The 15846-nt window shown below is 43.0% G+C and overlaps 1 protein-coding gene across 2 annotated transcripts; it reads right to left on the minus strand.

Annotated features, from left to right (window-relative positions):
* Positions 1 to 221: 221 nt before the first annotated feature.
* ccnp (cyclin P) lies at positions 222 to 15206 on the minus strand. 2 transcript variants are annotated; one of them, XM_014163296.2, is made up of 10 exons: positions 15024 to 15206; positions 4115 to 4240; positions 3600 to 3675; positions 3335 to 3507; positions 2510 to 2608; positions 2134 to 2289; positions 1743 to 1901; positions 1057 to 1235; positions 716 to 922; positions 222 to 587 (listed from the first exon to the last, which is right to left on the minus strand). In XM_014163296.2, the coding sequence occupies exons 1-9, from the start codon at positions 15075 to 15077 to the stop codon at positions 745 to 747; spliced, it is 1200 nt and encodes a 399-aa protein (XP_014018771.1). In that variant the 5' UTR covers positions 15078 to 15206; the 3' UTR covers positions 222 to 587; positions 716 to 744. The 2 variants fall into 2 exon arrangements, with proteins under 2 accessions (XP_014018771.1, XP_014018770.1); XM_014163295.2 differs by having other exon boundaries at positions 294 to 922.
* Between the last annotated feature and the right edge of the window lie 640 nt (positions 15207 to 15846).

A 15846-nucleotide genomic window follows, 5' to 3' on the forward strand; every position in this document is an offset into this window, starting at 1 on the left:
AGATGTATTAAATTGTTGTTTTTCATACATTTTAGATTAAGGCTATAATGTAACAAAATGTGGAAAAAGGGGTCTGAATACTTTCCGAATGCACAGTAGACAGTTTATCTGCTGGACAAGGATTGTCCCGACTTTCAAGAATCCCTAAGCTAAGGGGCAGATGTAGCCAGGCTATATAAATAAGTGCAAGCAGAAACTTAGAGAGGTAGCTTACAACAAATGCTAGCAGACAACTTTATTTAACATTATTAAAAAAGTTCCATTAAACCATGACACATTTAAACAATGGAAGCCTGCTTTTTGTCCAAACATTTTACAAGAAACAGTAAAAAAGATGAAGCATCATCGAAAGAAAACATTATTTTTTTTTATTCACAATTAGATCCAAGATAAGAGCATAAAAGAAATGTGGCACTGTCCAGTCCAGAACAGGCACGCAAGTCCTGCTTAACCATACAAGTCAGTTTGGTTCTGCATATTATATTGACTGTCCTCTTCCTCCCCCTCACACCTCTTCTTGATGTGGTGGGTCAAATGTAATCTCGCAAGCCTTCATCTCAAGCTCTCTCGTTTACAATATGAAATGTCTGTAAGAAGTAAAAGGTGACTGTAAGGGCCAGCAGTCCTCATTTCAGATGTCCGTCTCCCTTCCTCAAAATGTGATACTCATTCTTCCTAAAATGGCCCATTCCCATAGAAAAACAGTGACGCGCACCTTATTCATGTGTAGGCTACTGTGGGGCTTCAGGTGTGTGCAGTTGGCAGGCCCAACAGACAGGGGGCACTCAGCAGGGACGGGTGGCTGCTGACATGCATGGTCCCTGCTGTGGAGTACTTGAGGAAAGTAGCACGGGTGTCTCTGCTCTGGGCCTGGGCTGCAGCCCCTGCCTGGATGAACATTATCCTCAGCAGGGTCGTCTCACTGAAGGAGGCAGACAGGAGAAAAAGTTTGGGTCAAAACACAACAGAAGTACATTCCACTTCAAAGTCTAATTGTGAAAATTATTGGGTATCATGTCAAGTATATTTTCAATCAAGAAAAGAGCCTCTCCTCACCTGCCTACGTGGATACTGGAGGCAACACACCAGGCAGTCTCTCCCTCTGGGGTGGGGGGCTCCTGCAGTACCCTGCGGGCCAGACAGAGGGCAGCCCCAGCCAGGTGGGCAGCCAAGAACACCACACACTGTCCCTCCAACAGAGAGAGCTCCAGCAGGTAACGGGCCATCCACACCACCTGGACGTAGAGACACGTAAAGGGGGATGGTCCAGGTTGTCTTTATTGCGGTTGTGCTGCACATCTCAGATTACTAACATTTTCATGTTGATCTGATAATCTGAGCAGTTTGACTAGCAACTAGGTTAAAGCAGTCATTTGGCCAATGCGGTTTCTGTCTGAACATTCCCAGGGCGCCACATAGCACTTGCTAAGTGCTAATTGACGCTTCTGCATTGTGCGGTTTATTTCTGAAAGTTTTAAATCCCTATTAAAGATGTCCAGTGAAGGTAGACATGCAATTTGTTGACATCACAATACAGTACCAATTTGGATACATATTATCCCGAAGGCTAAACAAAAAAAACGGGTGTTAAATTCACTGCTCTGTCATTTGAGGGAACTGTCGGAGGCACTCGTCTTGTTATCTCACCAACATTTAGAGAATAAAGGAGCCAACATGGCAATGGCATCCATTCTAGAATCTGGCCAAACTGCTCAGGGTTAAAGTGTTGAGGGTTCACCCACCTTAGCGCTGCAGTGGGCGATTGAGGCAGAGAGGAGCAGGAAGTGCAGCGGAGAGCAGTGGGAAAGCTCAAACTTCAGCTCAGTGAGCACCCGGCGCTCCATACGGAGCAGCTGTCTATTGGAGTAGCCATTCTCCATGAGGAAGCACAGCTCAGACACCTGGAGAGAGGGACGGTGTTGGAGAACACTTGAGAAAGCCCTGGTCCAAAACAAACCCTGCTCAATCCCCTTCTCTAGCTCCCACTGTCAGTGTTTGAAAGTCTGGAAGAACCCAACATATATCCAACTCTTACTTGATTATGCTACACCAAGCTAGGCATAATGGCTTCAGTGAGGGAAAACATTGGTGAAGAACACCATATGCATCTGACCCTGGTCTGATGTAGAATACCTCAGGGAGAAGACACTCTTCTTTCTTGGCAGCCAGGAAGAGACAGACCACTCCCAGCAGCTGCAGCTTGGCTGTGTTCACCTTGATCTGGTGTAGGCAGCGGTTCAGGAGGTGGACAGACAGGTAGAGGGTCTCCTCTGAGAAATGGAACACCTCCTGTAAGAGGCAGGGGTGATGGGAGGACACAATGGCCTGAATTCTACCACATACATTTAGTCTTAGGTAAGTTGAAGGGCATCTGCTTAAACTGCTTCAGTTTAGAGGGTCAATCTGTTGTCAAGTGCACATTTCCTAAATTTGAGAAGTAGCAATTTGAGTACATTTTAACCAGGAAATCCTTTTAAATAAATAGTAGAGGGACACGAGGGGAACTCACATGGACTTGGATGAGCCAGTCGACCAGGATGGCGCGGGTGGTGTATGTGAAAGGTCTGGGTAGGTCTGCATTGGGGAAGGTGAACCGCAACTGACTTCTCTGGAAAAGGAGGCAGTGTCAATGACAGAGCTACAGCAAAGCAACAAAATAACTCCACTAGCTTGGTTTCCATCCCATCGGCGAAAGATTTTCATGCGGATATTCAAACATTCTCCCAGTGGCATTTCCACCAAACTGAAATTTGCAGACAAATCAGTGCGTGATGACATATCGCACACAAAATGTACTTAAAGTTTTCACCCCAAAAAATCTAAAGTTTGCATTTCCATCACAGTTTCAACTCTACCGATAGTTTTGTAACAAAAACAGTTGCATTAAATAGCAAATGTGCCTCCTCTGGTCTTGGCACGCCATGTCGTGACTCAAAGTTTATGGTTGCTAAAATCAATATCTTGCGGAATTAATTTCAGACACAAAAAGATCCCACCACGTTGAACGAACAAATGATCTGTCCACATTTATAAAATTGTACCAAAACTTCCTCCTGCAGCACAGCTGACGTGATAAAAAAATGATACAGTATGACTCTACGTGCATAGAAACTGTAGATGGAAACCCATTTACTGATCCAAATGTAGAGCCATTCTTGACTAACAAAACAAGCCCACTCCCAATCTTGTTCAACTTTCCTAAGTTGTGACAAGAGTGTGAGTTATAGCCTAGAAAGCTAAAAATCCTAGGAATTAACTCTGGGCTCTAACAAGACTAACTGGGTCTGAGGCAAGGCTACTCATTACATGGAACCACCTCTATTAGACCCCCCACCATCATGTCAGAGAAGATGTCCCATGCGTAGCTCCTGTCGTAGATAAGACCAAGCGTCTCCATGGCCAGCTCAGTCTCATGACGAAGCATGCCAGGCACCAACGCCTGCAGGCTATAGAGGCCCTGGAGGCCATGCAGGTAGATCAGCACAGCCTCTTCCTCCATACAGCCATCTGACCTTAGTAGAGATAGGGTTAACTTAGTACAGACATGGCTTGACACACAATTATATGCTATATTTGGTACAGGAGTATATTGCAGTGACCTGAATGAGAGGGGCTGTCGTCCTCATGGAAGCCCATGATAATGCCATCATCTGTCGACACAGGCAGCCTCCTGGCCTGCACAGACATACACAGCAGGACAATTACATTAACAGAGTGTGGCACAGAGGAAGGATAAGATGTCAAAATATGGTATTGTAAGAGTGCATTAATATGGAGACTCCACATACTGTTCTGAGACTTCAATAAATTATTTGATGTGTACTCGATGCATAAAGACTAGAGAGTAATCAATGGGGTGAGACAGAAATTAGTATATGCACTTGAATGTGGGCCTTCGCGGCTGGGGTTTATTCATTACGCCGATTGTTGCAAAACACTCCTTAAACATAAGCAAACTGAAAGGAACCTACCTGAATTTGTCCAATAGAAACTCAAATTTTACAGTATGGACTAATGATTACACTCCAGAACAGACGGAAGAGCGTTAACAGGGGGAAGAGGAAATTGAATAGAAGGCATTTCAGGCTCAATCAGAATGAAAGAGGTGGCGTACCCATCTGGCCTCTGGCTCAGTTTTCTGGTAGGTCCCCCTGGACTCTCCCTCCTGGGGCTGCCAACGCTCTTTGGGCCCACAGGCATTGGCCAAGGCTCTTAAGGGGGCTCGTCTCTCTTCCACCACCTGTGTTGGAGGCGGCCAAAAATACATCTTAGGGACGGATGAAAAATGTACAGAACGGTTACCTATATAAACTCAGCAAAAAACAAAAGAAACATCCTCACTGTCAACTGCATTTATTTGCAGCAAACTTAACATGTGTAAATATTTGTATGAACATAACAAGACTCAACAACTGAGACAAACTGAACAAGTTCCACAGACATGTGACTAACAGAAATGTAATAATGTGTCCCTGAACAAAGGGGGGGGGGGCGTCAAAATCAAAAGTAACAGTCAGTATCTGGTGTGGCCACCATTAAGTACTGCAGTGCATCTCCTCCTCATGGACTGCACCAGATTTGCCAGTTCTTGCTGTGAGATGTTACCCCACTCTCCCACGAAGGCACCGGCAAGTTCCCGGACATTTCTGGGGGGAATGGTCCTAGCCCTCACCCTCCGATCCAACAGGTCCCAGATGAGCTCAATGGGATTGAGATCCGGGCTCTTTGCTGGCCATGGCAGAACACTGATATTCCTGTCTTGCAGGAAATCACTCACAGAACAAGCAGTATGGCTGGTGGCATTGTCATGCTGGAGGGTCATGTCAGGATGAGCCTGCAGGAAGGGTACCACATGAGGGAGGAGGATGTCTTCCCTGTAACGCACAGCGTTGAGATTGTCTGCAATGACAACAAGCCCAGTCCGATGATGTTGTGAGACACCGCCCCAGACCATGACGGACCCTCCACCTCGATCCTGCTCCAGAGTACAAGCCTCGGCGTAACGCTCATTCCTTCGTCGAGAAACGTGAATCCGACCATCACCCCTGGTGAGAGAAAACCGCAACTCGTCAGTGAAAAGCACTTTTTGCCAGTCCTGTCATGTCCAGCGACAGTGGGTTTGTGCCCATAGGAGACTGTTACCGGTGATGTCTGGTGAGGACTTGCCTTACAACAGGCCTACAAGCCCTCAGTCCAGCCTATTGCAGACAGTCTGAGCACTAATGGAGGGATTGGATTTGTGCGTTCCTGGTGTAACTCGGGCAATTGTTGCCATCCTGTACCGCAGGTGTTTTGTATGGATGTACCGATCCTGTGCAGGTGTTGTTACACGTGGTCTGCCACTGCGAGGACAATCAGCTGTCCGTCCTGTCTCCCTGTAGTGCTGTCTTAGGGGTCTCACAGTACGGACATTGCAATTTATTGCCCTGGCCACATCTGCAGTCCTCATGTCTCCTTGCAGCATGCCTACGGCACATTCACACAGGCGAGCAGGGACCCTGGGCATCTTTCTTTTGGTGTTGTTCAGAGTCAGTAGAAAGGCCTCTTTAGTGTCCTAAATTTTCATAACTGTGACTCTAATTTGTCCACCGTCTGTAAGCTGTTTAGTGTCTTAACGACCGTTCCATAGGTGCATGTTAAGCATTTCACTGTATGGTCTACACCGGTTGTATTTGGTGCACGTGACAAATAAACTTTGGTTTGATGTTCATTAATTGTTTATGGTTCATTGAACAAGCATGGGAAACTGTTTCAAGCCTTTACAATAAAGATCTGAAGTTATTTGGATTTTTACAAATTATCTTTGAAAGGCAGGGTCCTGAAAAAGGGACGTCTCTTTTTTTGCTGAGTTGATATCCTAATAAGCATTCTTAAAAACGAGAAATATTGACATTTGACAAATTACAACGACCCTCCCACAGACTAGATTTAAAAATGACAAAACCATCCGCTTGTCTGAAATTGAAAATGCATTTGGAAAGTATTCAGACCTGGACTTACACATTTTGTTACAGCCTCAAAATGGATTCAATCCCCCTATCAATCAATCTACAGACAATACCCGCATAATGACAAAGAGAAACCAGGTTTAGAAATAAACTGTATTAACTGAAATAACATTTACATAAGTGTTCAGACCATTTACTCTGTACTTTGTTGAAGCACCTTTGGCAGCAATTACAGCCTTGAGTCTTCTTGGGTATGATGCTACAAGCTTGGCACACCTGTATTGGGGAGTTCCTCCCATTCTTCTCTGCAGATCCTCTCATGCTCTGTCAGGTTGGCTGGGGAGCATTGCTGCACAGCCATTTTCTGGTCTCTCCAGAGATGTTCGATCGGGTTCAAGTCTGGGCTCTGGCTGGGCCACTCAAGGACATTCGGAGACTTGTCCTGAAGCCACTCCTGTGTTGTGTTGGCTGTGTGCTAAGGGTCGTTATCCTGTTGGAAGGTTAACCGTCGCCCCAGCCGGAGGTCCTGAGTAGGTTTTCATCAAGGATCTCTGTACTTTGCTCCATTCATCTTTGCCTCAACCCTGACTAGTTTCCCAGTCCCTGCCACTGAAAAACATCCCCACAGCATGCTGCTGCCACCGCCATGCTTCCCCGTAGGGATGGTGCCAGGTTTCCTCCAAATGTGACGCTTTGAATTCTTTGGCCTGAATGCCATTTTGGTTTCATCAGACCAGAGAATGTTGTTTCTCATGTTCTGAGAGTCCTTCAGGTGCCTTTTGTCAAACTCCAAGCAGGTTGTCATGTGCATTTTACTGAGGAGTGGCTTCCATCTGGCCACTCTACCATAAAAGGCCTGATTGGTGGAGTGCTACAGAGATGGTTGTCCTTATGGAAGGTTCTCCCATCTTTAGAGAGGAACTCAGTCAGAGTGACCATTGGGTTCTTGGTCACCTCCCTGACCAAGGCCCCTCTCCCCCAATTGCTCAGTTTGGCCAGCTCTAGGAAGAGTCTTGGTGGTTCTAAACTACTTCCATTTAAGAATAATGGAGGCCACTGTGTTCTAAGGGGACCTACAATGATGTAGACATTTTTTGGTACCCTTCCCCGCATCTGTGCCTTGACACAATCTTGTCTCGGAGCTCTACAGACAATTCCTTCAACCTTATGGCTTGGTTTTTGCTCTGACATGCACTGCCAACTGTGGCACTGCCCTTTCCAAATCATGTCCAATCAATTGAATTTACCACAGGTGGACTCCAATCAAGGTGTAGAAACAGCTCAAGGATGATCAATGGAAACAGGATGCACCTGAGCTAAATTTCATAGCAAGGGTCTGAATAGGTAAGTGAATAAGGTATAATTTATAAAAAACAGCCAACATTTCTAAAAACCTGTTTTCGCTTTGTCATTATGGGGTATTGTGTGTAGATTGAGACGATCTTTTTAAATACATTTTAGAATACGTCTGTAACAAAACAATATCTGGAAAAAGCAAAGGGGTCTGAATACTTTCCAAATGAAGTGTGTACATACGTGCGCGATGCCACCCCTCATCTCTGATTCTCCCCTGTGCGCGCAATATCAAATGCACCTATAGGCTATTTAGTGTGGTCTCAATCAAATGATTAACAGGCTACTAAGCACAGATCAAAGTTATATTTCTAAGATGCTGGGATGGTGTAAATAAAACTAAACTGTTTTTACACACTGCAGTAGACAATCCAACCCTACGCCCGTCTGCTCTTCTCTGGCTGATCAAAATCGTTTGTGCTACTTAACAAATGGCTGTGCAGTGTAGAGCTACGGTGGCAGTTCAGGAGGAGAGTCAACGGTTTCTGCCAAAAATTGTTTTTGATTAGGCTTGGTCCCCCTCAAAATACACCATCTGTGCGCAGACTAGCCTGTGTTCTGTTCAGGGTGAGAAGGAGAGTGCGAAGAGGAACAGAGATCAACTTTGATTGCCTACAACTACAATAATAATTCTTGCCCATTATGTATTTATCAGAGTTATTGACTTCACAATACACCAGATTCAAGTAACTTACATTACATCTGATGCATATTGGGATATCATTGTATTGTTTTTGACATTGAGGCTAACTTTGCTTGGGAAGTAATCTAGACTGAACTAAAAACGCTAAATATAAAACGCAACATGTAAAGTGTTGGTCCCATGTTTCATGAGCTGAAATAAAAGATCCCAGAAATGTTCCATAGGCACAAAACCTTCTCTCAAATTGTGCACAAATTTGTTTACATGCCTGTTAGTGAGCATTTCCCCTTTGCCAAGATAATCCATCCATTTGACAGCTGTGGTATAGCAAGAAGCTGATTAAACAGAATGATTACACAGGTGCACCTTGTGCTATGGAAAAATAAAAGGCCACTAAAACATGTAGTTTTGTCACAGATGTCTCAAGTTGAGGGAGTGTGCAATTGACATGTTGACTGCAGGAATGTCCACCAGAGCCGTTGCCAAAGAATTTAATGTTAATTTCTCTACCATAAGCTGCCTCCAACGTTGTTTTAGAGAATTTGGCAGTACGTCCAACCTGCCTCACAACCGCAGATCACGTGTAACCCTGCCAGCCCAGGACCTCCATAGCCAGCTTCACCTGCATTGATTAGGGCCTAATTTATTTAAATTGACAATTTCCTTATATCAACTAACTCAGTAAAATTGTAGAAATGGTTGCGTTTATATTTTTGTTCAGCATAATTCTGTCACTATCAATTGATTAACCTATTAACTTCCCTACAATAGAATATGTAAACCCAGACAGATTAGGGAAACACTTGTGACCTTCTCTCATTGGGTTAAGTCACAGAAGAGTAGCCAGCAGTTAAAGAATCTCTGTCCATTCTTAGCCTGTAATTTAGGTAATTTGTGTGGTATAAAAACAAATAAAATCTGCTAATATGTAAAAGTAAGTAGAATAGCATGAAATGTTAGACTTTTTACTTTTATAAAAACAGGAAAACCAAAACAGCCAAATACATCTAAACGTGAAGCAATGCTCAGTTGCGGTATAGTTCCAGAAACAAATCCCTCTACCTTCAGATCACATCAAAAATATACTGCTCAAAAAAATAAAGGGAACACTTAAACAACACATCCTAGATCTGAATGAAAGAAATAATCTTATTAAATACTTTTCTTTACATAGTTGAATGTGCTGACAACATAATCACACAAAAATAATCAATGGAAATCCAATTTATCAACCCATGGAGGTCTGGATTTGGAGTCACACTCAAAATGAAAGTGGAAAACCACACTACAGGCTGATCCAACTTTGATGTAATGTCCTTAAAACAAGTCAAAATGAGGCTCAGTAGTGTGTGTGGCCTCCACGTGCCTGTATGACCTCCCTACAACGCCTGGGCATGCTCCTGATGAGGTAGAGGATGGTCTCCTGAGGGATCTCCTCCCAGACCTAGACTAAAGCATCCGCCAACTCCTGGACAGTCTGTGGTGCAACGTGGCGTTGGTGGATGGAGCGAGACATGATGTCCCAGATGTGCTCAATTGGATTCAGGTCTGGGGAACGGGCGGGCCAGTCCATAGCATCAATGCCTTCCTCTTGCAGGAACTGCTGACACACTCCAGCCACATGAGGTCTAGCATTGTCTTGCATTAGGAGGAACCCAGGGCCAACCGCACCAGCATATGGTCTCACAAGGGGTCTGAGGATCTCATCTCGGTACCTAATGGCAGTCAGGCTACCTCTGGCGAGCACAGAGGGCTGTGCGGCCCCCCAAAGAAATGCCACCCCACACCATGACTGACCCACCGCCAAACCGGTCATGCTGGAGGATGTTGCAGGCAGCAGAACTTCTGTGATTTCACAGAAGTGTGATTGACTTGGAGTTACATTGTGTTGTGTAAGTGTTCCCTTTATTTTTTTGAGCAGTGTATTTCACAAATGCAAAACACTGTATACCACAGGAGGCTGGTGGTGCCTTAATTTGGGAGAATGGGCTTGTGGTAATGGCTGGAGCGGAATGGTATCACATACATATTCATTTTCTCCCTTCCAACCATTAAGAGCTGTCCTCCCCTCAGCAGCCTCCACTGCTGTACAGTTTTAACTGGTTGTAACAGTTGCAGCCAACAGTATTTCAGTGACAACATGTTTGTGGTGTCCGTCTGTTACACACAGATACTGTTTTCCGCAAACAAGCACCCTAACCCTATAGGTGTGTACTAATTGAATATTTTGTTATGGATTCTTGCTGATATGAAAGGTAAAGTCTGTTTCATAAACCATATCACAAGCAACGTGTTAGGATGTCCTCACTTTGTCCCTTTCAGACAATTTGTGTGAACTTTTGTTCAGTGTTCACACTCCAAAAGGAACTCAGACCCCTCAAAAAGAGCCCCCAAAGCCAAACGAACAGACCATCAAGAGTTGGTCTGAGTTTGATTTGCTTGAATTTCTCAGTTCGGTTCCCTTTTTCAGGGTAATGTGAAAACAAAGCTCCCCCGGTGCGCTTGTCATTATTCCCACACCACACACTAAACTAGTGCAACAGTTTTCCCTGCCATTACCCCACAAGAGAAAATGACGTGCAGCTTCGTGGGGGGAAGAAATGTTTGTAGTTATGATTATTTGATCTATAGGCCAAGACAGCGTGAAACTGATTATTCGATTGTGGGCTTTGAATAGTGTGATTAGGCAACAGTTGGTGGGAATCACAATTAAAATAAAAAAAAAATCTATTCTAGCTCTTAAAGGGGCAGTAGCCTACCTTGGGTATACAATTCTCATTAAAGCAGTTATTAATCTGCAGTTATTATTCTGCTATTTATTCTGTTACCAATACTATTTACATGTTAATAGTAGCTTCTGATTAGAATTATGTTTAATCTTTCAACTAAATGCAATCTATTAGCTTCCTAAATGTACATAGGCTGGCATATATATATATATATATATGTAACAGAATAAATAGCATATATATAAATAAAAGCTGTTCAATAACACATCCTGATGGAATGGCTTGTCCTTTACTACGTAAAACCCTGAGAGAATTGAGTGAATGTTGTGAAAATACCTTGGTTTGTTCCTAAATATTGCAATGTGAATGCAAAGACGACAGAGGCCTAAACAAAAAAAGGGATGTGAACTGGCAAAAGAGCTGAGTTCTCACCCAAAAGCAGTAGAAAAAGTTATTTTGCCTTCATTTATTTTACCCCAGAGTTCACTTTAAAGAAGACTATGTGAAAACACCCTTAACAAAACGCCCTCCTACAGAAGATGACTTCATCCAATGACATATGTAATGGTCAAGGGCTACAAATGATCTATGAAACCATTCCCAACCAAACCCAGAAAATTAATGTAAATTGTTTTAATACCTTTATTTAAACTAGGCAAGTCCGTTACTAATTACTATTTACAAATGGCGGCCTACCAAAAATGGAAAAGCCCTTCTGCAGGGTTGGGATTAAAAATATAGGACAACACAAACATCACAAGAGAACCCACAATACATAGAGATCTAAGAACACAGCATGGTAGCAGCATAAAACAATGGTACAAACATTATTGGGCACGGGCACAGACAACAGCACCAGGGGCGGAAATCCCGGGGGGGACGGGGGACGACGACCCCCCCATCCTGGGAAAAATATGATTTGTTCCCCCCAATATATCACTGAAACATAACTATGTAATTTAAATAATATTAATAATACGCAATGAAAGCAATTGTGCTGATTATAGACACTTAATAGCGCGTTTCAAAAGATTGCGACCCCCCCTGCCCTTTGCCTCACAATGGTTTGATCCACTGCCAGTTCCTTAGTTTGCACGTAACTGCCGTGAGGTTCATCCAGTTAATCGCGCACACACACACTAGCTGAAAATGCAGAGCTAGCGCGCAAATATTAACTATTAAGCTAGCTAGTACCTATTCCATTTGTGGCCTCGTCAAAGATGGAATCTTTGCTATCGTCCATGTATTCCAAGATCAGCATGCATGTAAGTTAGTGCTTCAAAGTCCCTGTGATAAGGTTAGTGATAAACTGAACAGAACTACACTCTTCTACCATTGTTTTAAATATATTTAATGGTCTCGTTGCAAAAGCTAAATTGTCGCAAGGGAACTTTTATTATTATTTTTTTCACCTTTATTTAACCCGGGTAGCAAAGATTATAGCAAACACCACTGAATTGGTGCTCGCTAGCTTTGCAAATTCAGCTATTGTTGGAAGCCAGCCAATATGAAGCAAACGATTAAAATTACAAAAGGTTGCAGCATATGTTGTGTAAATGGTGAACTCATACGGCTGTCAACTCTTGTCACTGCAATCCGTTTCACATTTGCTAGCTACCTTTTAGAACAAAGCCCATATAGAATGATAGAAGATATGATAGAAGCCCATCTCCTACTGTAAATAACCTACATACTGTGTGTGTGTGTAGCCAGCCAGGTAGAAAAATGGCAGAAAAAAGACGGACATCAGAGTATTTTTCAGTACACCAAAACGCAAAGTAAGAACCCTAGTAGCCTAATATCTCAGACTAGTTGATAAAATGTTCATAAGAAAGAAGTGAAATTCTAAATGTAATGTTTCACAATGATGTCATTAGGCAGAGCAGGCAACAGATGGCACACAGACAGCAGAGTTGGGGACAGATATGCAGGGGCAGACTGGCAGAGACAGGGAGTCTCAGGTATGTTTGTTGAGTCTTTGTTTGGCAACATTATGAAAGGTTCTAAATTTTTTAAACTTGTAAAATAGGAACATAATTGGAAAATGCCATGGATACCCCCACTCAACTTAAACTGGTGACTGAACTAAGATTTGTTAACTTCTCTAGGGCCGGCGGGACGAAATCGTCCCACCTACGTAACAGCCAGTGGAATCCTGTGGCGCGTTATTCAAATACCTTAGAAATGCTATTACTTCAATTTCTCAAACATATGACTATTTTACAGCTATTTAAAGACAAGACTCTCGTTAATCTAACCACACTGTCAGATTTTAAAAAGGCTTTACAACGAAAGCAAAACATTAGATTATGTCAGCAGAGTACCCAGCCAGAAATAATCAGACACCCATTTTTCAAGCTAGCATATAATGTCACAAAAACCCAGAAGACAGCTAAATGCAGCACTAACCTTTGATGATTTTCATCAGATGACACACCTAGGACATTATGTTATGTTCAATCAAGTTCATATTTATATCAAAAAACAGCTTTTTACATTAGCATGTGACGTTCAGAACTAGCATACCCCCCGCAAACTTCCGGTGAATTTACTAAATTACTCACGATAAACGTTCACAAAAAGCATAACAATTATTTTAAGAATTATAGATACAGAACTCCTCTATGCACTCGATATGTCCGATTTTAAAATAGCTTTTCGGTGAAAGCACATTTTGCAATATTCTCAGTAGATAGCCCGGCATCACAGGGCTAGCTATTTAGACGCCCAGCAAGTTTAGCACTCACCAAAGTCAGATTTACTATAAGAAAAATGTTATTACCTTTGCTGTCTTCGTCAGAATGCACTCCCAGGACTTCTACTTCAATAACAAATGTTGGTTTGGTCCCAAATAATCCATAGTTTTATCCAAATAGCGGCGTTTTGTTCGTGCGTTCAAGACACTATCCGAAAGGGTAAATAAGGGTTACGAGCATGGCGCATTTCGTGACCCAAAAAAATTCTAAATATTCCATTACCGTACTTCGAAGCATGTCAACCGCTGTTTAAAATCTATTTTTATGCCATTTTTCTCGTAAAAAAGCGATAATATTCCGACCGGGAATCTGCATTTAGGTAAACAGACGAAAGAAAATAAAGCATGGGGTTGACTCGGGCACGCGCCTAAGCCCATAGTACTCTGATCGGCCACTTGCCAAAAGCGATAATGTGTTTCAGCCAGAGGCTGCCTCGATATTGTTCAGCTTTTTCCCGGGCTCTGAGAGCCTATGGGAGCCGTAGGAAGTGTCACGTTAGAGCAAAGATCCTCAGTCTTCAATAAAAAGAGCCCAGATGAACAACAACTTGTCAGACAGGCCACTTCCCATATAGAATCCTCTCAGGTTTTTGCCTGCCATATGAGTTCTGTTATACTCACAGACACCATTCAAACAGTTTTAGAAACTTTAGGGTGTTTTCTATCCAAAGGCAATAATTATATGCATATTCTAGTTACTGGGCAGGAGTAGTAACCAGATTAAATCGGGTACGTTTTTTATCCGGCCGTGTCAATACTGCCCCCTACCCCCAACAGGTTAAAGGCAATGGTATTGCTGTTGTGATTAGTTGTGTAGTTTTGGGTACCAGTAGTTAGGAGTACACAAACACCTTATTTCTTTGGTTCCTCAATATACATTTACCATATTACAACGTAGGCTATGTGTTACAGCACTACTTTTGGTGTCCCCCTCAGGAATTGCTCTTGAGAAAATGTCATGTAATTGTCCCCCCCAAAGTTGATATCAGATTTTCGCCCCTGAACAGCACAAAGGTAAGGCAGAGACAACAATACATCACGCGTAGCAGCCACAACTGTCTGTTCGAGTGTCCATGATTGAGTCCTTGAATGAAGAGATGGAGATAAATGCACAGTTGAGTGTTCTTTTTTGCAGCTTGTTCCAGTCGCTAGTTGAAAAGAGGAGCGACCCAGGGATGTGTTCTTTTGGGACCTTTAACTAAATGTGACTGGCAGAACAGGTGTTGTATGTGGAGGACGAGGGCTGCAGTAGGCATCTTAGGGGGGAGTGAGGCCTAAGAGGGTTTTATAACTAAGCATCAACCAGTGGGTCGTGCGACGGGTATAAAGATAGAACCAGTTCATTTAGTAAATATTTTCTTAACCAACCATGCAGTTAAAAATAGAGTTAAGGGCTTCTAAGTAAGGATTTCACGGGATGGTTAACACCTGTTACATTCGGCGCATGTGACAAATACAATGTGATTTACTTGGAAAGGGATAAACAAACTCGCAGGTGTGGGTCACCGGTGTTGTGCGCATTTAAATGTTTGGACACATTATGGGTAAGTCGAATACACAAAACTGTACGCATTATATTTCAACTTTAAACTCACCTTCTTGTGCAAGTCCAGCAGTGGTATGGAATCGCAGAATCCGGTCTTGGCCATGATGCTTAGATCCGGAGAGAGCAAATTCACTTACAGAGGCGCCGCAGCTACTTGAAACCACAATGAGTGGCAGATGAAACGCGAGAGACACTAAACAGTCAACATTATCTGACGGTCGGCTAATAAACACACGTGATTGACTAATTGGAGTTGGGGGACGTAGACGTCATGATTTGCATGTGTGCGATTGATCCCTGATCAGTTTACACTCTTACATATTCAGCATACATTTGGCTGATGAGGAATTAGCCTACATCAATCAATTTGTAATTCAAAACTTTTACAATACAATGCTTGCTTTATTAGTCTATTTGCATTTTTGTTGTCACGATACCCAAACGGACACACATCAAATCAAAATGCATGAGTCACATGCGCCGAATAAAACAGGTGTAGACCTTACAGTAAAATGCCTACTTACGAGCCCCTAACCAACAATGCAGTTAAAAACAATTTAAGAATAAGAGATAAAAGTAACAAGTAATTAAACAGCAGTAAAATAACAATAGCGATACTATATGCAGGGGGGGTACAGATACAGAGTGCAAATAGTCTGGGTAGCCATTTTGATTAGATGTTCAGGAGTCTTATGGCTTGGGGGGTAGAAGCTGTTTAGAAGCCTCTTGGACCGAGACTTGGTGTGCGATAGCAGAGAGAACAGTCTATGACTGGGGTGGCTGGAGTCTTTGACAATTTTTCAGGCCTTCCCCTGACACTGCCTGGTATAGAAGTCCTGGATGTCAGGAAGCTTGGCCCGGTGATGTACTGG

The sequence above is a fragment of the Salmo salar genome, chromosome ssa20 (assembly GCF_905237065.1).
Source record: "Salmo salar chromosome ssa20, Ssal_v3.1, whole genome shotgun sequence".
Taxonomy (NCBI): domain Eukaryota; kingdom Metazoa; phylum Chordata; class Actinopteri; order Salmoniformes; family Salmonidae; genus Salmo; species Salmo salar.